The sequence below is a fragment of the Chenopodium album genome, chromosome 2 (genome assembly GCF_948465745.1).
Source record: "Chenopodium album chromosome 2, dcCheAlbu1.1, whole genome shotgun sequence".
Lineage (NCBI taxonomy): Eukaryota > Viridiplantae > Streptophyta > Magnoliopsida > Caryophyllales > Amaranthaceae > Chenopodium > Chenopodium album.
In genome coordinates, this window is record NC_137835.1 from 1,903,893 (window position 1) to 1,925,938 (window position 22,046).

General features: G+C 35.1%; 1 protein-coding gene across 1 annotated transcript; it reads left to right on the top strand.

The window, feature by feature from the left end:
* Positions 1-12,285: 12,285 nt before the first annotated feature.
* LOC145605966 (uncharacterized) lies at positions 12,286-20,377 on the top strand. The gene is made up of 8 exons (XM_081662035.1): positions 12,286-12,289; positions 12,392-12,671; positions 13,285-13,346; positions 13,442-14,323; positions 14,491-17,817; positions 19,715-19,778; positions 20,011-20,062; positions 20,228-20,377. Exons 1-8 carry the CDS (start codon positions 12,286-12,288, stop codon positions 20,375-20,377), a joined length of 4,821 nt encoding a protein of 1,606 aa, XP_081518161.1.
* Positions 20,378-22,046: the final 1,669 nt, after the last annotated feature.

A 22,046-nucleotide genomic window follows, 5' to 3' on the forward strand; every position in this document is an offset into this window, starting at 1 on the left:
TTCGGCCCGAGACAACAATTTCTCCTTCTAATCCTGCAATTTCTTCCAAATTATGTCTGTAAGAGCACTGAAAATGGCCTTTTTTATTATTTTTTTTTATCTTCCTAATACAATGGGTATCCCTAGAAATTTGACATGCCTATCAACTTGCCTCATATTCAAATATCCCATCAACTCACCCCTTTTCTCGACGTTAACACCTTTGCTAAAAGAAACCTCTGACTTTTCATAATTAATTTTTTGACCGGATGCTACTTCGTACTGGTTGAGAATATCAACAATAATTTCGCATTCACGCCGGTTGGCTCTAGCAAATAATAAACTATCATCGGCAAACAAAAGATGAGAGATAACAAGATCACTCCTACTTGCTTTAGCTCCATGTATCTCCTTACTGTGAATTTTATTATTCAACATATGAGAGCAAACACCAGCCACCAAAATAAACAAGTAGGGAGATAGAGGATCACCTTGCCGGAGGCCCCGAGAAGGTTTCACCTCACCACATACCTCTCCATTCACAATGAAAGAGTATGAAACAAACATAACACAATTCAAAGCCCATCTACCATCAAAGCCCATCGTAAGCAACAATTTTTTCAAGAAAGCCCATTCCACTTTGTCATGTGTTTTACTTTATGAAGCATAGGAATCGTAGCAGACGTGATATTATGGATCCTAAAAATATTTAAAGTTACTTTTTTATACTACAGATGTTCTTATTTTTATAACAAAATAAATAAATAAATAAATAAATATATATATATATATATATATTTTATTGTATGACATATTATTGTATGAGAATATATATAAGATATGGTTTTGTCAAATCGCTCGCAAAGAAATGTAATTGACATGCATGAAGCAAATATCACAAGAGGATTTTTATCCATTTGAATTATTAAAGTCCCTTAGGATAAGGCATGCTGATTTTGGGTCGTCTCTGTCATTTCAACAACATTCATAGACTTTTAATTATATGTTAGAAAAGACCTTGCACAAGACAAAACGGCGACTAGCCGCAGCAAAGGAAGAGAGGCTTCATCACCAACTTCCCTTGTTCTATCAATAGTCCCATCGTATGTTTAAATGTATGTTGGTATGCTTGTGTTGTCTTCACTCGTTGTAATAGTTTAAAGGTAATTGTTGTTAATGACCTTAGTTGGAATTGTGTAAGAGCTTCTTATGCCTATAGTAACTTATGTTACTTTCCTTTTATTTGTTGTAAACTTAGTTTAATTTATGTAATTTCAACTGTTTTCAAAAATTAAAAAATTAAAAATTGAAAAAACTTACAGAGAATCGATACAAACTTTGGTGTGTGAAAATCATATTTGAGAAATGGAAGAATCAAGGAAAACTAGTACGAGTACTTTTAAAACAGCTTTACTTAAAACCCTAAAGCCCACCCAACCCCATAATTCAAGTTTATATGATTAATAGTTTAATACGAAATATATTTTACTCTCTATGTTTTATATTGTTCTTTGTACTTCTTCTTTTTTTTTTGTGAGATAAAATTAGTTTAAAATAGGAAGTTTAATGTAACAAAGGGTACGGTATAAAATATAGTATGGATAGTTGCTTACTATACTTTTTGTACAGTAATTAAAATTAGATTCTAAATTAATTAAAATGTGAACTCTGACAAATAAATAAGAAAGTGAAAAAAAAAGTGATACTACTAGATGTACAAAGTACTCTGTATATGAGGTTGTGGGTCATGTGGAGCCGTGGAGGCAACTTATTTTTTTTTGTTTGAATGTGAGGTTAGTTAGCACTAAACAGTTAGCAATACTCTTGACAACTGTGCAGATACAACAGCTTTATGTTTACATGCAATGCGTGTGCAATAATAAGAAAAGATTATATTTGATTAATAATAATCTATATATTACTATAGTAAAAGAGAACGGATCAATGTGGAGCTGCCAAATGTCTGTCTCTGATTCGCTTCTCTTAATATAGTAAAACAATATATATATATATATATATATATATATATATATATATATATATATATATATATATATATATATATATATATATATATATATATATATATATATATATATATATAAAGCACAAAAGATCGAGATAAAGTAACTAACTTCAATTATGGTAAATAATTGAAAATAAAAATATTACTCTATTTATATCTGTATTTTGTATATGACTTAATGCATATCATCTATTATTGTTTCAGAGTATTATTAATGTATGATATTCTTCTTAATTCTTTACTAAGTAGTTGCGTTAAACGACTGTTTAAGGAATCGAGCTGGGTATTTCTTTTTTTTTTTTTTTTCCCTCCAAACATTATGAGATAAATAATGATCGATTAAATATATGACTTTGGATATTTTGAGATTATATGATAAATAAATGCTAATTACTTATTAATCATTTTGCAAAGAAGATGAGTTAATTGTTAGCAAAAATTGTGCCAAAAAATTATGACGAGCGAATCAATGTGGATCTTAGAGGTGTCAATTTTGAGTGTTTGAGTCGGGTAATTTTGAGTGTTCGATTTATATCTTATATTTGTAGTACTATATACGAAGTATTAAATAAGAAAAATTTATGCCAAAATTTATGACAAGTGGATCAATGAGAGCTAACAAGTGTCATTTTATGACTCGCTTATCTTATATCTGTAATATGATATGCAAAATTTTCATAATATATTACATAATATTTTTTGTTAGTTTTTAATATATAAATTTTATAGATTTAAAAATAAATTTGACTGATTCTAAATATTGAAAATGAATTCCAAATATTTATGCATACATGATAACTATTAAATATTCCATACAATTCTATAATTAATAATTAAATATTACTCCGTATCTAATATATGAAGATTATTCTCATTTTTATAATCATTGAATTTTCATCATATTTTAATTTTATATAATTTATTCATACCTATATGCTATAATTTTTATTCATTCATATTTATAAGAATACAGGTCATAAAAAAATACATTACCAACATGATTGATTAGTTGATGATGAATTATGTCTTTCATTCATATAAATCTTACAAGTAATAAATACTCCGTATCTTTTATTCAAATGTTAGTTTTTAATATTGATCTACATCTATATATTTATGTTATATATTCAATCAATTGGTTATCGTACGACTACTATGTAAAAGTTTTTGGCACAATGCTTAGGAAAGTATATATGTAGGTAAGATATAAGGTTCTTATTGTGTCAATAAAGATTTAGTATTCTTCAAAAAAAAACAAAAAAGATTTAGTAAATATGACGGGTAAAATAGATATTAGGTTGTACAACTACCAGGGTCTGTTTTGTTCACTTTATTTTCACTTATTTCAAGCGTAATAAATTCAATTAAGTTCATATATATTCAATTTAGTTTTAATAAGTTTTAATAAAGGTTACCCAAGTACAAATTACAACTAGAATAAGTTTTAATAAGATGTTAAGGTCTAATAATTAAAAGAGAAAAGTTCAAATTAGGTGAATAAAACACACCCTAAACCGGTTAATATGACAAGAAAATTTATTTTTAATTCCCTCCATAGGAGATAGAAAATAACTTTTCTTTAATAGAACATAATAATTTATTCGTTTTTTTTTTCACAAGTTATTCGTTTTTCAATTAATTAAATAACAATATAAAAAATAAAAAAGAAGTAAAATATAAGAAATACAAATGACAAAGTACTATTCATATCACATTCCTTAATATTTGTATTAGCCATTATTGTTAGTGAATACTTTAATAATTAATTTGTTAATGTAAATAAGCCCATTATTACTATAGCAATTTTTGGTGCAACAAGCCACACCATGTGGTAGGAGTTTCTCGATTTTTTTTTTTAGGGGTTACTTAAGTTTTTCAGTCAGGGTTACTCGATCAGGGGTTACTTAAGTTTTTCAGTCAGGGTTACTCGATCAGGGGTTACTTGAGTTTTTAAGTCAAGGGTTACTTGATTTACTCGGTCAGGACTTACTTGAATTTTTCAGTCTTTCAATTATTATTTGTCGTTTGAGATTTTGCATTTAATGTATCTACATATTTGTATCTACATATTTGTATAAAAAAATATTAATGTATCAGACTTACTAAATCAGTTAATAGTTTGAGATTTTGCATTTAATGTATCTACATATTTGTATAAAAAAATATGCAAAAATTCATTCTATGAAAATTTATAAGAAATAAAAATAGCAATTATAAATAAAAAATCTGTTATGGGTATGTTCTTCAGATTGTTGTTGATCATCCAAAAAGTTCATATGCTCAAAATACTTGTCAGGGGTACGTTAAGAACCCAAATACCAAGTACCTACACATATAATTATATCAATTAGGAACCGTAATATAAATAACATGAATTTTTTGAATTTATTCGTCTTTCAATTATTATTTGTCGTGTCAAGAACATCATAAATAAGCATAATTTAAATCAATCAACTATATAAAAAAATGGCCTCAAACTCTGTAAAATTCAAACTATACCTCACAAAATTTCACACGATTGTTAAGAACATCATATATAAGTATAATTTAAGTAAATTAACAGCAAAAAATTCCACATCAAAACTCTAAAAAAATAAATCCTAACTCAATTTACGTAAATTCAAGGGGGCATAAATTGAAAATTAATTAAAATAGGATGAAATTGAGAATAAAATTACCTTCACCTGATGTTAGCATTGTCGATTTTCCTCTCCTTTGATAAGATGATAATCTAAATCCAACCCAAACTTAACAACGGAGATCGTTGTTTTTTATTTTTTTTTTTATTTTTTTGAGAGTGCAAGGTCACTTTCAAAGTTCAATAGTCCCAAATTTAATTAAATACTCCCCCGTTATTAAACTAGTATAATAAAATAATAATTAAATCTTGCCACTTTGTAAAAAAAAAAAAAGTAAAAAAATTTTGCCATATAGTTTGAAACTAGGTTAAATCCCGTACCATGCACGGTCATAATTATACTTTACAACAAAATTTGAGTTAAGCACAAAATCGGGTACTCAATTCTTCCTTTTTTCCACCGTTTAGGTACTTAATTATTTATACTTTGCTTTTGGGTACTGAATTAAGAATTTCGGCCAAAAAATATAAATCAGCCAAAGAATTTAGTACCTTGGGTTAAAGAATTTAGTACCTTTGGTTAAGAGTATGTGGGCCCCACCCGATTAAAAATTCGCGGGTCAACCCATTTTTTTCCCTTTCTTTTTCTTTATTCCCCTTTTTTGCTCCTTTATTCTTTCCCATTTCTGGAAACATTGCTGCGTCACTTTCGAAGAACAACGAGCAATCTTGGGCTCGATTCTGGGGAAAACGACACCAAAAGCCGCCATTTTTTTAGGTAAACTCAATTTCTCATCGTTTTTGTTGTTAATTTGATATAAATTTTGGATTTTTTGCCCATTTGTTAATGTTTGTTGCGACCTAGGGTTTTCAATATTTTGGGGTTTTTTTGAACAAATTGATGATGTCGATTGGTTGTGTTAAATTTGTTGCTTTGTTGTTGTTTGTTGTTGGATTAAGGTAGTGTTGTTGTTGAATGTTGATTTCATGTTGTTTACAATGCGCAAGGGTTGGATTAGTTTTTATGTTTTTCGCACTAAAACAGGGGAGGTTTTGGTGAAATTGTGTATATATGCTGAATGTGTGTCCTCACAGAATATTCAAAGTTATCCTTCTATGAGGTTGAATTTCCAGAACTAGGTTCATACAAATTACATACAGTTAGGGGGTATGAATTTTGAACCGTTAAACTAAGAATTTTGGGCCTGAAGTGGTAATGATATGAACTTGCTGCAAGTCAATTAGTCTAAGGTGCACCTTTTTTTTTTTTTTTTTTTTGAAGGGGGGAGATTAAATTCATTAATAATAAGCCATACGGCACTTACATAAGAGATCGTAATCGAACAATACAAAGACAACCGAACCAATTACAAGTTCGAAATAAAAGAAACTACAATTGCACGCGCAAAATGACTTTCTTAAGTACCCCTGGCTCATATAACGCTGACCTATGCAGCCTCTTTCAAGGGGGTCTGGCAATATGTTGTAATTTCTGACGAGAACTTTCATTGGCTCAGAATCCCGTACTCCTCGACCTGAAATCGAAATTGGTGTCGTACACTTCACCATAGACAAGATAAACTCCGATTCAAACACGGATATCGGCATGGAAGCAAAACCCTTTAGCCCAAACCAACAGAAGATCAAACCGAAGCCCCATAGCCAAAAAACCCGGCTTAAATCCTGCACCAGAAGATCGGTACACCGATCTGCAAGGCTCATATCACCCCAACACACCACACAAACAGAAAAAATAATAAAACTAAATAGCACACAAAGCTAAGACTTCTAAAAGGAAAAACAGTAAGAAAACTAAAACCTAAAACAAAGAACGAAACCCTAACATCCCACCCCGCCGCCAAACCGAGCCCCACCACCAACGCTCCGGGGTTCACCGACCCAGCCCACAAACCGCCGGAAAGAAACGCACGGACTGCCGAGACCGACTTGAGAAGCCCGAACCCCACACGCCCCTGAGCAGCGGCAACGACAACCCTACACGAGGGACTCAGAACGGCCCTACACGAGGGACTCAGAGGGAGAAAACTCCCCCTCCCCGTTCTCGTACTCAGCGTCGCGACAACGGACAAGGGGGTGGGGCGTAGGCGCGGCGGGGATGCGGTACAAAGAAACGACGGCTGGCCGGCCGCACGGTCGGAGAAGAACAGCGGCGGCGGACGATGCGGTGCGGCGCAAGATGAAAGGCTGAAAAAACGAGAAACCATAACGGTTTAGGAAAGAAACAAACTAAGGGGGTAGATCGGAGGCTCGCCGACGCTGTGGCATGGGCGGTGAGCCACACGCCCGCCGGCGAGCCTCATAGCCGGAGAAAAAAGAGGGGGGGCGGCGGTTTTTGGGAGAGGGAGAGAGAGAGGTTTCTAGAGAGAGAAAAAAAACAATATAAAAAGCTATATCTGATAACGCTACACAAGGTGCACCCTTGTGCACCTTAATAGGTGTAACAAAATAGCCTAAAATCCTAATTACACACAACCCAATTAAAAAAAGCCTTAAAACTAAAAAACACGGAAACTGCAATACACTCACCCACACCCAATAAATGTAACGTCATTTCCAAACTCAAAAATCTTCTTCTTCTATATGATTTTCTCTCTCCTCTTTTTCACTTTCTCTCTCCTCTATTTCATTCTTTCACTAAAAAATTGCAAAAACTTTAATGGACATTAGGAAAGAGATGCGAAATCAAAACGGTCCTCCCCAAAAAGGCAATTTTATGTAAATTTCACTTAATTTTGTTTGAATTTATATGATTATCACTTAATTTTGTTTGAATATTGTTCGAAATTTATGATTGGAATTGTAAAAAAAATTAGTGAAATCAAACGGATATTTTTTGTTCACATTTAAAAATGCATATGTTTATATTTTGAATTCTTATGTTCATATTTTGAATCCGTTTGTAAACTTTCTGAAATGCTTATATTCACTTTCTAAATTCATATGTATAGGTAGATAAGATATAAGGGTACTTAGCTTGTATACTGCATAATGATAAAATTATGTCTATAGATTTGGTGATTATAATGGGTAAATAGATATTATATCGCATAACTATTGAACCGATTAATATGACGATAAAATTTTAGTTTTGAATCCCTCTATAGACTACGGGTAACAGGAAACGACTTTCCTTAGCTTGTGTAGTGTATATTTTATTCATTTTTAATCAATAAAATAACAATATAAAAAATGAAAAGGAATAAAATAACAGCAATAAAATAATTTTCATATCACATAACGTAAAAAATATATTGACCATTATTGTGGTGATTGGTGAATAGAATTTTAATAATTAATTTATTAATGTAAATATGTCGATTTTTACTAATTGAATTATTTTTGTTTCGTTTTTATGAAATTAAAATTTTGATTTTTAAAACGTGCATCGCACGGGAACTATACTAGTTTTAACTATTTTTATAGAAGAAATGGATTGCGTATTCTTTTTATCAACAATTAAAAAAAAAAAATTTACATGATTTATATTTTAACTACTTACACATTTTTTTTTTAATAGCAAAAATATTTTATTAATTAAAAGTCATACGACATCTACAATAGAAATTCGACGTCAACAAATACATAAGATATTGAATCAAATTGAATTTTCCTTCACAAAAACTACTATCGTCGAGTAGATCTTGTACCGCGGAGCATCTCCCGCTTATATCACTGAAAATTACAGCTTTGTTGGAGAGACAATCTAACGATCCCTTTGTAGTCGTGAGGATGTTTTCTTCTGATTCATCTATCCGTATTCGAAAACTTGATAACTTTTTCACCAACGAAATAATTTCACGACAATCCATTGGATCTGCTACCATGGATTTAAAACTAAGAAATTTCCACCTCGAAAAGAGGAGATAAACCTTGTCTTTCGAAGGAGGTCGAAAGACAAGACCCTTGTTTTTCAAAGGAGATCGGAAACCCTTTCTTTCGAGGGAGAAAAGATCCTCCCAAAAGGAGGAAGCATTATTATAAACCTTAAAAACAATATAAAAAAAAAAAAAAAAAAAACAAGGATTGGGGCTTTCCATCGACTAAAATCGATAAAAGCCCCTTCAAAAATCAACAATGGAGGCCCCGTTCTTTAGAGCTGCTTTGCTCTGCTCTGCTCTGATTTGCTCTGCTGAAATCTGCTTTGCTCTGCTCTACTTAAAAATAGTACTTAAAAATAGCTGCTTCAATCTGCTCTGCTCTGCCCTGCTTTGCTTTGCTCTGCCCTGCTCTGCTCTGTCCTGCTTCAATTTGCTCTGCTCTGCTGAAATCTGCTCTGCCTAGAAGCTCAAAAGAACAGGGCCGGAGGCTAGGGTTTTGGAGAGAGAAAGGAGGAGAAAGTGAAAATTCCCCTATAACTTAAATCTAGATAGCTACTTACACATTTAAGTTGTGCTACAATTATTTCTTCTTTTAAAAATTGAAAACTTCATTAATCTTTGGAAATTGATGGATAATGATACAAATACTATTGGAAAAAAAAAAGGCAAGTTATATATTGCTAATACTTCGTAACTAATCTATAACCTCTATAAAACATGCAAAAGAAATTCACTGTAGCTGTGAATAGTTCTTTTGCGTGCTATTACATAGATGCCCCTGAATTAAATGAAATGCCGAGAGTGCCCTTGCTGACAAGTGTTTTCTGTCTTGCCATGTGTGATGGAAAATCCAGCTGTTCTTTGTTCCTTTGTTTGCCTGACAGCTAAGGTCCTTGTTGCTTGTAAGAGTGGTTTTGTGTGTTGGATTTCTGATTCGGTTTTGCTTGCTTGCTTTGGTTTGGGTCTGTTGGTGGTTTGTCTTCGACCTTTTTGGCCTGATGCTCAGGTCTGGAATGGAGTTCTCTTTCTGTGGCTGCGTGTTTCCAAATGCCTGGTGCGTCTCTGTTGCTTTTTTTTCTGCCTATGCTTCCCAGTGTTTGGATTAGGTTGCAGCTCAGGTTAGGATTATAATTACTCTTCCTTTGGTTCTTGCATTGGAATGCCTTACTTGGGCGCCACTGCATTGTCTTTGTCAAGGTCAAAGGGGAAAAAAGTTCTGACCTTTCTTGGGTTATTGATGTCGGTTTGATTGTTGTCCATAGTGTATATATATATCTTGAGGGTGCCCATATTTTGGGACATGGGAAGCGATTTGTGCTTAGTAACAGTTCCTTTTGGGTGGAGGGTGATTAGAGTTCTCTATGCAAAGCCGTTTCTGTGAAAGGTGGTGCTTTGTTGTGGATTTGTCCATATGTTTTTCTGTTTTGGATTCCCTATCAAATAGAACATAAATTATGTACAGATTATTACATGCACTGTGCTACAATGACTAATATTGAGTATCCAATTCTACAATTTTTTGAAAGTTTCTTATAATTACCTATACAGATGTGTCTGTGCTCATTGAATGCTCATGATAGCAGTTTCGGTCATGTGATTGTTGTGGCAGTAGGAATATCAATAAATAAATTGATTTGTTTGTGTGTTCTTATTTCTGTTTTTTTGGGGTTTACAGGTTAGCTGATATCATTGTTTGTGGTGTTGTTGTTCGACATTTGGTAAGGTATCTTTTCTACTTCTTTTTATGTATGTAATGTTGTATGGGTAGCACTATGTTTTCTATGCGGTGCTTCGTTGGTAGTTTGGCTGCATGTAACGCTTTTCTTGTTTATTAATTAGGTGTTTGTTTAGTCTATTTCATGTCTTACTTTAGTAGAAATAGTATCTCTCGGCTGTTGTATTTAGAGGAAACATACTACCTGCCTGGTTGTTTTAGTATGTCATGCCTCTTTTATGTCGTCTAATGATAGGGTATGAGCTTTATTTGACATGGACTGGAACTAAACTGTACATTTTGCTGGACTTATCAAGCTGTTTACCCTATATACCTTTTCAGATGTGAAGTGTTTTTTTGGTTATAGAGCACTAATGCCATTACTGTTTTTTGGTGGAGTGCTGTTGCTTTTTAGAATGCTTGTTTACTCTGCTCCTAGATTTTGTTATATGATTTGCCTATGTTTGCATTGCAATTGATTGGATTTTTAGTAGTAGCATTTAGTTACATTTGTACTGGCCTGATGTCCGTAGGGTTTAGTGGTCTTGTTTAAGAGAGAAAGCCCTTTCCTATTGTTACACACTTTTGGGCTGAAATATCGTTTTTGCCATTACAGGTTATGGCTAGACGGTCAAACAGAGTCTTTGTTCCTTTTCAACCTCTTTTGGAAAAGGTTGTTGCTTGGTTGCAGTTTCCGTCACCGGTCTATGGATTTTTAGATGCTACTAAGAATAATGTCTTTGTGCGGGTAAATAAGCCCAACTCGCGCATAAGGTTCATTTTTTATGGTGGAGATGCCAGTTCAGTTGAAGAGTCTCGTGAAAGAGCGGCTCACAAAGCTGTGAAAAGATTGATGTGTCGTTTTAGTGTGCGTGTGTCTGATTTCACTTATGAGCGGATTAAGATGTATCGACTGTGTGTGAAGTTGTATAAGAATAAATGTGCTGAGTTAGTGCAGGACAGAGAAGATTTAAGTCGCATACGTGCGGAATGCAGTACAAGGGAGGATGCATTGTTTCATGATGTTCATGTTTCGGTGGATTATGCTCAGTTTTTAGGAATTTTAGTTAGGAAGACTGGTGGTTCTGTGACTGCCATTGAAACCACTAGATTAGAAGGCCATGGATATATGTCTTGGTTAACGGTGACCTGTCCTCGTAGTAGTATTTCCATGAAGTGCATTTTCAGTGACCCCTGTCCTGAAGTGTACATTGCTGAGCAGCGAGTTGCAAAGAAAGCTTGTTTCTTTGTAGCTTCTGTTTGCAATCTGGAAATAGTTGATGTCAACTATGGTGCTGCAGCAAAGATGAGTGGAGAGTGTTCTTTGATAAGGGAGAAGTATTTGGTATTGAAGGATCATCTTGAATGCTTGGAGAGTAGTTCAAAACAGGCTGATTCTGTTAATGGATTCGGTAACAATGTCTGTGTGACGCCAACTGATGAAGCGAATCAGATTCCAGCTTTAGCTCTCCCACCAAGTCTTCCGGCTAAGCGCAGGATTGATAGGAGTGAGGCATCTACCAGTGGAGTGGGAATCGAGATGTCTGACAACCTTGTTGCTGGTCTGTCTGATTTAGAGGCTGTCTATAAGTGTGCTAGGGCTGAATAACTATGTTTAGTATGGCTAGGTGCCTTTTTGGATTTAGGTGGTTGAGGGTATGTAAGCTGATGGGAATCCTTTAGTTGGGATATATTAACTTAATTAGGCAGCTTTTGTTAGTTTTTATAGATGTACGCATCATATGTAATAGATGATGTCCTGTTGCTGAAATCTTGTAATTGAGTCCTTTTGTTGTAATGATGTTCCTATTTCCAATGTACTGCCACTTTGGCCTCTTTTGAATGAATGCAGTCCTTTTGCGCTTCCTCTTGTAGTATGTAAATTGCTTTTCCTTCTGCCTTAATGTTTCCTCTCTAACTATGGTCTGTTTTACTTTAATGTATTCTTTTCCTGGGGGATTTTGTGATTCAGTGTGTAAATTATTGTTCTCCTGTTTATATGCACTCTTTTACTGAGGATGCTTGTGTTCGCTATTGTCCTATAGTGCATGGGTTCTTGATTTTACCGACATTACAGACGTAGCCAGCAGAAAGTTTTGTCCAATCCTATTACGTTCCAGTTTTGTGTAGTTACTCTGCAGTGGTAACAATGGGTACTGCCTTGGCTGAACTTAGTTCCGCTCTATCTTAGTAAGTGTATCTGTGCTTTTTTACCAAATCTACTCTGCAGTAATTTCTGGTATACTGTGTGCTAGATTGTCGTTATGGCATTTCTCGTTTATCTCGGAAAAGTTGTAGTAGATTGAACAGGGCAGTGCAGAGAACATCGCAGTCTGCATTTGCTAGGTATACTGGTTCATCAAGTTCTAGACTATTTAGGATAGCCATTATTGTGCTTGTGCAGACAAATGACTTCACCTTTATTTGCAGTGCGCCTTTACCAGACACTCAGTGTGTTGCTAAACGCTCCCGGCAAAGTTCTTCCTCAAGCCGCCAAAAATGCATGGAAGGTCTTAGTACGCCGCACCTACTTAGGTACACTTTTTTTTTATTGAAGTAGGTGTCTTTATGCTTATCGGTGTTATAATGCAGGAATTATGTTTTTATTACCTAGGGCCAATTCATTTTTTAGTGTATTATCCATCAAAAGGTAACGCTTTTTTAGGATAAGTAGTACTATGCTTGTGAAAAAAATAACTTGCCCTCTGTTTGCAGCTCGCCTTTAGACGTTCAGTGTCTCGCTACACATTCTGGACAAAGTTCTACTTTCAAGCGACAGAAAACTATACAAGACCTATCCACGCCGCAGCTAAATAGGTATTCTGCATTCATTATAGTAGCCATCTGTATGCTCATCAGTGCTGTGTTGCATATGTTATCATCTTAGTGGTAAGGTCAGCATGATTTCTTCTATTTAGAATGGTCATTCCTTGTTGTTGACTGTGTTAAATACAAACTTTAATGATGCTTAGGAATGGCTATACTATTTTTCAGTTTTTTTTTTTTTTTTTCTTGGTATTCCATAGATGCCAGTCACTGGCTGAGATTAGTGGCTGCTATTTACTGTACAGATGCCATTGTAGGACAATATTTGTTATGCTGCATGACTGTACAGATGACGTAGTAAGATGATGTTTGTTACATGCAGTGGAGCAGACTCAAGTGAGCCTCTTTCTTCTAAAAAGAAAACTAGACAAACTCAGGTAGAAGGTAAAAAAGTATGCTTATTATATACCTTGTATTGTGTGTTGTCATATTTCATACCGATTAATTGATGTGTTTGCCTTTTCCTGTATTTCTGTTAGATATCCTTGGTGCTTCTACAGATCGACAACTTCCAATGGAACCTTTTAGGCTTTCTATCCCTGATTTTTGTGGCAAATGCTGTGCAAAAAAATTTATGTTTGAGTCCTTGCATTTTTGTTGTGGGAATGGAGACATTACTATAGCTGCGACCGATTATCCTCATGAGCTTGTTTATCTGTTTACTTCAAAGGATGAAGGTGCTGTACATTTTAGAAAGTATGCTAGACTATACAACAATATGTTTGCATTTAGTTCGTTAGGCGGTCATTATTATGCAAATACTTACAAAGGGATTTATTTATTCAAGCTGCAAGGCCAAATGTACCATTTTGTGCCAGATCTATTGCCTGATAATAGCAATCCCAGGTACCTACAGCTATACTTCTATGATGGTCAGCATGAAGCAGAAAATAGAGTAGGCTGTTTTCCTGAAATAAGAGACGATGTGGTTAGCATTCTTATGCAGGTATCTGAAAAGAATCTGTATGCTATTTTCTTTCGGTCTTTACGTGACAGAATTATTCATGCAGATACAACAATTGTTCTTAATCGAAATCCAGTGCTTGATCAGCGTGTTTATAACGCTCCTGCTGTTGATGATGTTGCTGTCATCTGGCCGGAAAATTATTCATCTAGCGAAAGCCTGGGTCCTCATATATTAGTCACTGGAAAATCTAACGAATCTCACCGAATTTATCATAGCTATGGTTGCTACGATCCCCTTCAATATCCATTGTTATTTCCTCAAGGAGAATGTGGCTGGACTCAAGGGCTTAAAAAAAATTCGCATCCAAGTAGGAGCACAACATATATGATTCCAGATCCTATAATGTCCTGTGTTGTGCATACTGCAGAAGATTTATTAGGCCAGGAAGAAGCCCGTAAGTATTTAAGGTTTTATATGTCCTATTGCATTTTTACAGTATGAGCTTGGTCCTGCTGTTGCACATTTTCTTTTTTTAAAAAAATGTATGCTCTGTTGGAATTTTGTAGTATGTCCTTGGTATCGTTCATTTTTATAACTGTTCTTTGTCGTTTTAAAACATAGGTTCAAAGCGGAAAAATACTAAAGCAGACAAGTTCATTTCTGATAGGGAATACTATGCATACAAGTTGCAAATCCGCCCAAATAACATGCTGCTCCGAGCAGGTAGATGCTTTCAGCAATACATAGTGGATATGTATGTGAAGATTGAAAATACAAGGCTTGACTACTTTAGAAACAACCAGGAAACAATAAGGGCTGATTTGTATAAAGGCATATTGGATTCACTGGATTCTGGGGAAACTCTTGGTCAAAATGTTGGTCGGAGAGTTATATTACCTCCTACCTATATTGGTGGTCCCCGGGATATGAAGAAGAGATACCTAAATGCTATGGCTTTAGTGCAGCGGTTTGGTAAACCAGATCTTTTTGTGACGATTACATGTAATGCTAATTGGCCTGAAATCAAGGCTGAGCTAGCGCCTGGTGAGATGGCGCAAGATAGGCCAGACTTAGTTGCTAGAATTTTTAGAGCAAAGTTGTTGGCGCTGAAAAAGGAAATTATGGAGAAGAAAGTGTTTGGAGAGGTTGCTGCAATGGTGTATGTTGTTGAGTTCCAAAAAAGAGGCTTGCCGCATGCTCATTTCTTAATTGTTTTAAAACCTAAGTACAAGCTCAAGTCTCCTGCTGACTATGACAGATTTGTTTGTGCTGAGATACCCGTTGAGGCTAATCTTACGCTTAAAAGAATCGTCTTGGCCCACATGATGCATGGTCCGTGCGGCATATTGAATCTTGAATGCCCATGTATGCGGAAGAATGGAGTAAAGCTCAGCTGTAAGAACAAGTACCCTAAGCAGTTTTGCAATGAAACAACTAACAATAAGGATGGTTATCCGATCTATCGCCGGAGAGAAACCGGGGAAAAAGTAACGATACGAAATGCAGAACTAGATAACCAGTGGGTTATCCCTTATAATCCTTATCTTTCTTTGTTGTTCGATTGTCACTTGAACGTCGAAGTCTGCTCGACGATTAAAGCAGTTAAATACCTGTACAAGTATGTTTATAAGGGCCATGATCGGATTTCATACAATGTTGTTGCTTCTGACACCAATTCTGTAGATGAGATTAAGCAATATCAATCAGGTAGATGGGTATCTCCTTGTGAAGCTGCATGGAGGATATTTAGCTTTGATCTGTTTGAAATGCATCCTGCAGTTCTCCCTTTACAGGTTCATTTGCCTGATATGCAGACTGTTCATGTCTTCCCTCATGAAAGGCTCCGTACTGTTGTTTCAGATTCAAAACGGTCAAGAACTCAATTAACTGAATTTTTCGCAATGAATGCTGCTTCCGAACTTGGCCTAGGGTATTTGTATGGTGAGTTTTGCGAACACTACACATGGCATCAAGGTAACAAAAAATGGAAACAAAGAGTTCAGAACCGTATTTCAGTTGGCAGATTAGCATTTGTCTTTCCAGCAGAAGGTGAACGATTTTTCCTTAGACTTTTATTGCTAAATGTACGGAGTCCTAAATCATTTGAGGATTTACGGACTGTCAACGGTGTTCTGTATCCAACTTTTCAGGAAGCTGCTCTTAAACTTGGTCTTATTGAAGATGATGATGCAGCTAATTTAACTATGTCTGAAGCATGCAGTACTCATATGCCTGCTGCTTTACGCCGCCTTTTTGCCACAGTGTTGATGTTCTGCCAGCCGCGTGATCCTGCTGCTTTATGGAATGCCTACTACACTTCTCTTGCAGAAGATTTTTCCCACAGATTTCCGAATCAGATGGTGAAGATACAGCAGCTTACTGTTAGATCAGTGGAACAACATCTTGAGGCAATGGGCAAGTCTCTTTCTTCTTTTGGTTTAGACCAATTAATTTCTCAGGTTAGTGATGAGTTTAGGCGTACTAAAGATATTGTTGATGCTCTTGATGCACCAATCCCAGAAGAATGTCTACGATGTCGCTCACAACTCAACGCTGCACAGAATACTGCTTTTGAGTGTATTATGGATCATGTGATGCAACAAAAAGGGGGCGCGTTCTTTGTTGATGGTCCTGGAGGTACAGGTAAGACTTTCCTTTACAATGCTCTATATGCAGAAATAAGACAAATCAACAAGATTGTATTACCGACGGCTACTTCAGGCATTGCTGCAGCGAATATTCCTTCCGGTCGAACCGCTCATTCTCGATTCAAGATTCCGATTGATAGTGATGGTTCATTGATATGCGATGTCCCAAAGCAAGGTAGTTTAGCAGCACTGTTGAAAGAAACTACGCTGATTATATGGGATGAGGCTTCTATGGCTAAAAAACAAAATTTAGAATCTCTAGACCTTCTCCTGCAGGATGTATGTGGAAATAAAGAGATATTTGGAGGAAAGGTTGTCGTGTTTGGAGGGGATTTTAGGCAGGTATTGCCAGTAGTTCCTCAAAAAACTATGAAAGAAGCAGTAGAGGCAAGTATTGTCACTTCTTACCTGTGGCCAAAGCTAATCAAATTTAGGCTAACGGAAAATATTAGAGCAAAAGAAGATCCAACCTATGCTGATTTTCTACTTGCTTTAGGCAATGGCAAGTTGCAGCAAACAGAAAATGCTTTCATTGAGTTACCAGAACAGATTATGGAGTCTACTACCAATGCCACAGAATTGGTGAGTACTGTTGCAAGAACAACATTTCCAGAAATGGTACATGGGCGCTTTGATAGTCAGGTTTTCACTAAAAAGGCAATCCTTACACCCATGAATGAAGATGTGGATTCAGTCAATGTATTCATGATAGAGAAATTCCCTGGTCAGGCTGTTACATACAAAAGTTTTGATTCCATTCTGAACGACACCTGTAGCGTATATCCTACAGAATTTATCAATAAACTATGTCCCGGAGGAATGAGTCCACATGAGCTTGTATTAAAGGAAAATTGTCCTGTGATACTATTACGGAATTTGCTGCCATCTTCGGGTCTATGCAATGGCACGAGGCTTATCTGCAAGAAATTTTTCCCCAACGTGATTCAGTGTGCTATAGCAGTTGGGCATTACAAAGGAGAAGAAGTGTTCATACACAGAATCAACTTAAGGCCGTCTAACTCAGTTAATTACCCATTTATGTTTGAAAGGAAGCAGTTCCCTATAAAGCTAAGCTTTGCAATGACAATTAATAAGTCACAGGGGCAGACTCTCAGCCAAGTATCCATTTATCTTCCGCGACCATGTTTTTCCCATGGCCAACTCTATGTTGCACTATCACGGGCCAAGAAATCAGAAGATGTTCGCGTCTTTACAGCAGGCGATACATCTCAGTGTTCTGCAAATGCAGTGAAGAATGTAGTGTCCTATAAACTCTTACAGCTAGCAGGCATAAATACAGGTGAGACTCAGCAGTATGATTAATTTACTGCCTTGCTAAAAGGCAAGCAGAAAACGATAAAGGTTGCTGTTATTGAAGCTTTATAGATAGGTCGGCCTTCGTTATTGTGTAGCTATAGTTATTTAATAAATTTAGCGTTACTGAAATTTGTATATGCTGTCTTGCAGATTAAACCATCTTCAATTCAGAGTTGCCCTTGCTAGCCGGACAGTGTAAGACACTCTTCTTCTTTTTGCTGAATAGCTTAGACAGTATGCCTAATATGCTTCCAGTCCGATAGTATGCTATGCTCAGTATGATTTGCAATGCAGATGTACTTATACACTAATGAATCACAGAAATGATAAGAACTTGCTACACATATTAATTCTTTTTTTTAATTTCACTATCTATCTTGTACTTCCAGAGTGATTTTAGCTGCCGCATTATTTAAGTGTTCACTTGAATATCTCTGTTTCCTAAAGCCAGGTCATACTCACTGCTGTATGCTTAACTGAGTAAGCTCTTTCAAGGGTGAGGTATACACTACAGTTTAAAGTACAGCTTTAGATTTCTATGAACGGTAATGTACAACAGTAGTGAATCACCTATTATTCGTTTTTGCCTGTCCTACTATTCATGTTGTGTGGCAATAGTAAAACTAGGATGCTATTCTCGAGTCTCAAATTTGTGTTTCGATTTTGACCAAGGAAAAAAAAATAAAATAAAATAACACCGCAAATAGCTACATTTGCAATGAATGCGTTTAGTATGGTGCGAAATATTTTCTTGATTATGCCTGTAATAACTTCCTTTGAACCTGTAGTTTTTTTGTGTCTTTAGTAAACTATAAATGGGCTTTATTGCCTTTAGCCCACAAGAAAACAAAAAAGAAGCCTTACAAAAGTTTGATACAATATTACTTAATTTCCAAGTTGATATGCACTTTGTCTTAGATTTTAAAATAAGTATAAAGTACAAGTCAAACTTACTATTCATAGTAAACTAAATGTTCTTAAGAGCAAACAGCTGTACTCCTCTTTCACTTTAACCAGAAAAAAAAAACAGAATTTTTACATTAAAAGTACTTGAATTGTATCTCAGCCATAATAATTACTCCCTTTCAGCTTAATGAATAAGAAAGAAAGTGTACTTTATAATAGTCTAATGCTTTATAGTTGTACCCAATCACCTTGATCAACAGCAGCTTCCTAATCTTAACCGTTGATTGCTGGAAAGAGGTCGGTTAACTCCTTCCCTAACTACATCTATAAATACCAAAGCAATTCTCACTTTTTCCATCAAGTATTTTTATTCTCTGCCTTATCATACATAGTCATGGTATATTCTTCTCCTTTTGTGGAAATTCTTTGACTTACCTTTATGTGAAGAGTTGTTACTATCACTCAAATTCGCAGCTATATTTCAGTGCATGAAGATCTATCTTAATAAATCCACGACCTTTTTTTGATTTTTTTCTCCTTTACTTTCTTTTTTTTTCTTTTTTTTTTTTTTGTGTTTTCGGTGTGTACTTTGCAATTTTGTTATGCTAAAATCTGTAACTAATGAGATCCTATATACTCTAATTACTTGCAAATAATATTGGTTACCTTTTACACTTACATATATTTCTGGAAATAAATCTGTTCATTCATTTCAATTAGAAACTAAGACTAAATTGTCTGTTATTGGTAAAACAACCATGCTAAAATAATCTTCTAAGTTTGATCATTATATAACACATCAATGTCTGTTATTGCTTTTTTTTTATAGCTGTTACATGCACTTGTTTAGCGTTTAGATCTTTCAGTTCTTGAAGGGAAGCATATTTTGCTGCTTGACTTGATCTAAATTTCCACTACATTATATATATTATTTAGCTATGCTTACTTACTATTTTGCACATCATGTAATGCAGACCATGAATACGCCTCCAAAGATGAAGTTGGAACCGGTTTACTTAGACGAGCTAACTACTCAAAGTAAGGACTACAAGGTGAAAGTGACAGTCACCGAAAAGGGAAGAGCCCAACCTTCCCCAAAAAAACCTAATGTGATCTTTCAAACTATCATTTTAGAGGATGAAAAGGTGATTATGCTTTGCTATAGATCTGTTCTTAAAATACACATAGAATCGGTTTACATTCAGTTATAGTGCATATAATATTTTACTAGATATACAATATGATGCAATCTGTTTACTTTTGACTGAAGATGCACAAATTCTGATATGCATGAGTATCAGGAACCTGCTTGCCATAAAGATGTATAGCATTTGTGCATTTTCAGTAATTGAAAAACTTTGTATCTATGTTTTATGCCTTATATGTTTACATTATGGATAGTAGAGTGTATTTCTTGTGCTTTACTGCATCTATGTATTTCTATACTATAACCCTAACACTGATTAGTATCCTATCTATTTAACCAGAAAAACAGAATGCGATGTGCTCTATTTGGAGATCAAATCGAAGCATATGAAGAGGTTCTTAAGCCATCTGGTCAGTACGAAATTTCTAAGGCTCCTATAGCACCTGTAGACGATCAATACAAATTCAACTTAGAGGAGCTTCCATACTAGATGACCGTTGGCCACCAAACAATTATTCAGCGCCTAAATCCTGAAAGCGGTCCAATTGAACCAAAGTACCAACCTCTGTCAACTATTCCTAGATCGCCTGATCCAAATGGCAGATATGGTATTCGCTATTTTACATGTTCGATGCACATTCATATTCCAATATCATTCTTACAACTTTGTATTACTTTTCATCCTTTTTACTAACGATCCTTTGCCAAAATCAGATGTAGTTGGTGTGGTTCTTTTTGTTGAAGAAACGCCAAGGATGGTACCTAATGCAAGAGGTCGTGACAGTCCAGTTCGAGAAGTATCCATCACTGACACTAGGTAACTATACACCTGTGCAAGATAATTTGTATTTTAGCCCTCATCATACTCAAATATCTTAGATAGCTTTTAACATACAATTTATTATCAACCAGCCAAGACCATGCTATGACAATCTCAACATGGAACGATCTTACTGGGAAACCCTGTGATGCTATGAACAATTGGGCTGAGAAGTTTAATGTTGTAGGATTTACTGCACTCAAAACCCGCCACACAAGAGGTACAATTCATGGCATTAGTGTACATATCACGCTTACCATTTCCTACCAAATACTAAACTAGATTGCTACTTGCTGTCAGGATTCACTTTGAATACTACCATGTCAACTAGGATAATCATGAATCCAAAGGGAGCAAGGGCAGATATGCTTCGAGAATGGTACTTTGTGTATTTTTATCATTGTAAATATAAAATTAACCGGCACACAAAATCGTGTAATTGATATCATTTGCCTGTTTTAGGGTTAAGTTATATCAGCATGTACTGCTAGATAGACAGGAGAGAATTCTGAACGTGAGATATCCAAGCGCAGAAAAGAAAATTGTGACGATAGCTGAACTAAGAAGCAAAAAGGTTAGGCCTTTTTAAATGCACTGCTAATTTTATTTTCTTTTTGCCTTTACAGTGCGTGTTATTCTCTTCACGTATATCAGGTAATGATTACCTAATTTATGCTTTCTTGCACTATTACAGGCAGCTAATGCAACTCCAGATGAGATTGCTTGGATCAAAGTTACAATACCAGAGGCTGAGCTACAAAGAGTGAATGCCTATATAGGCTGCCTTGGTTGTGGAAAAAGAACACATCTTGCACTTGGGACTCGCTTCCCTTGCATTTCTTGCAAGAAAGGAGACACCGTAGCTATACACAAGTATGCTGCTAACACTTAACCTTGTGATATTTGTCTTATAGTATAATAAAATGCAAGACTTGACTTCACTTTTGTGTACACATTTGCAGAGTTACATTTAAGTTTGAAGCTGGTGATGACAGCGGTACAATGTCATTTACAACATTTAGTGACGATACAGAAAAGCTTTTCCGAAAGACAGCAAAAGAAATCTGGGATATCAAAGCCACTGTAAGAAATTATGTTGCTTCTATCATCTCTGCCTATTTGCATATTCAGTTCCAATATGCGTACACTGATATACAATATTATAGATAGATATGCTATACATTTCACATTTAATGAACTTATATGTATCATACAAAATTTAAAGTGCTCATCACAGTTGTTAATAAAAGACATACATTTTAGAAATGCATTTTTTTATCATCTAATGAAATAATGTATAAATTACCTACAGTATATCTAATACTCATATAATATATGT

Excerpts from the sequence above, each read along its gene's own strand:
- LOC145605966 (XM_081662035.1), top strand. Across the intron at positions 14,324-14,490 it reads ATTAGGCCAGGAAGAAGCCC|GTTCAAAGCGGAAAAATACT; the intron begins GTAAGTATTTAA and ends TTTAAAACATAG. Across the intron at positions 19,779-20,010 it reads AGACGAGCTAACTACTCAAA|ATGCACAAATTCTGATATGC; the intron begins GTAAGGACTACA and ends TTTTGACTGAAG.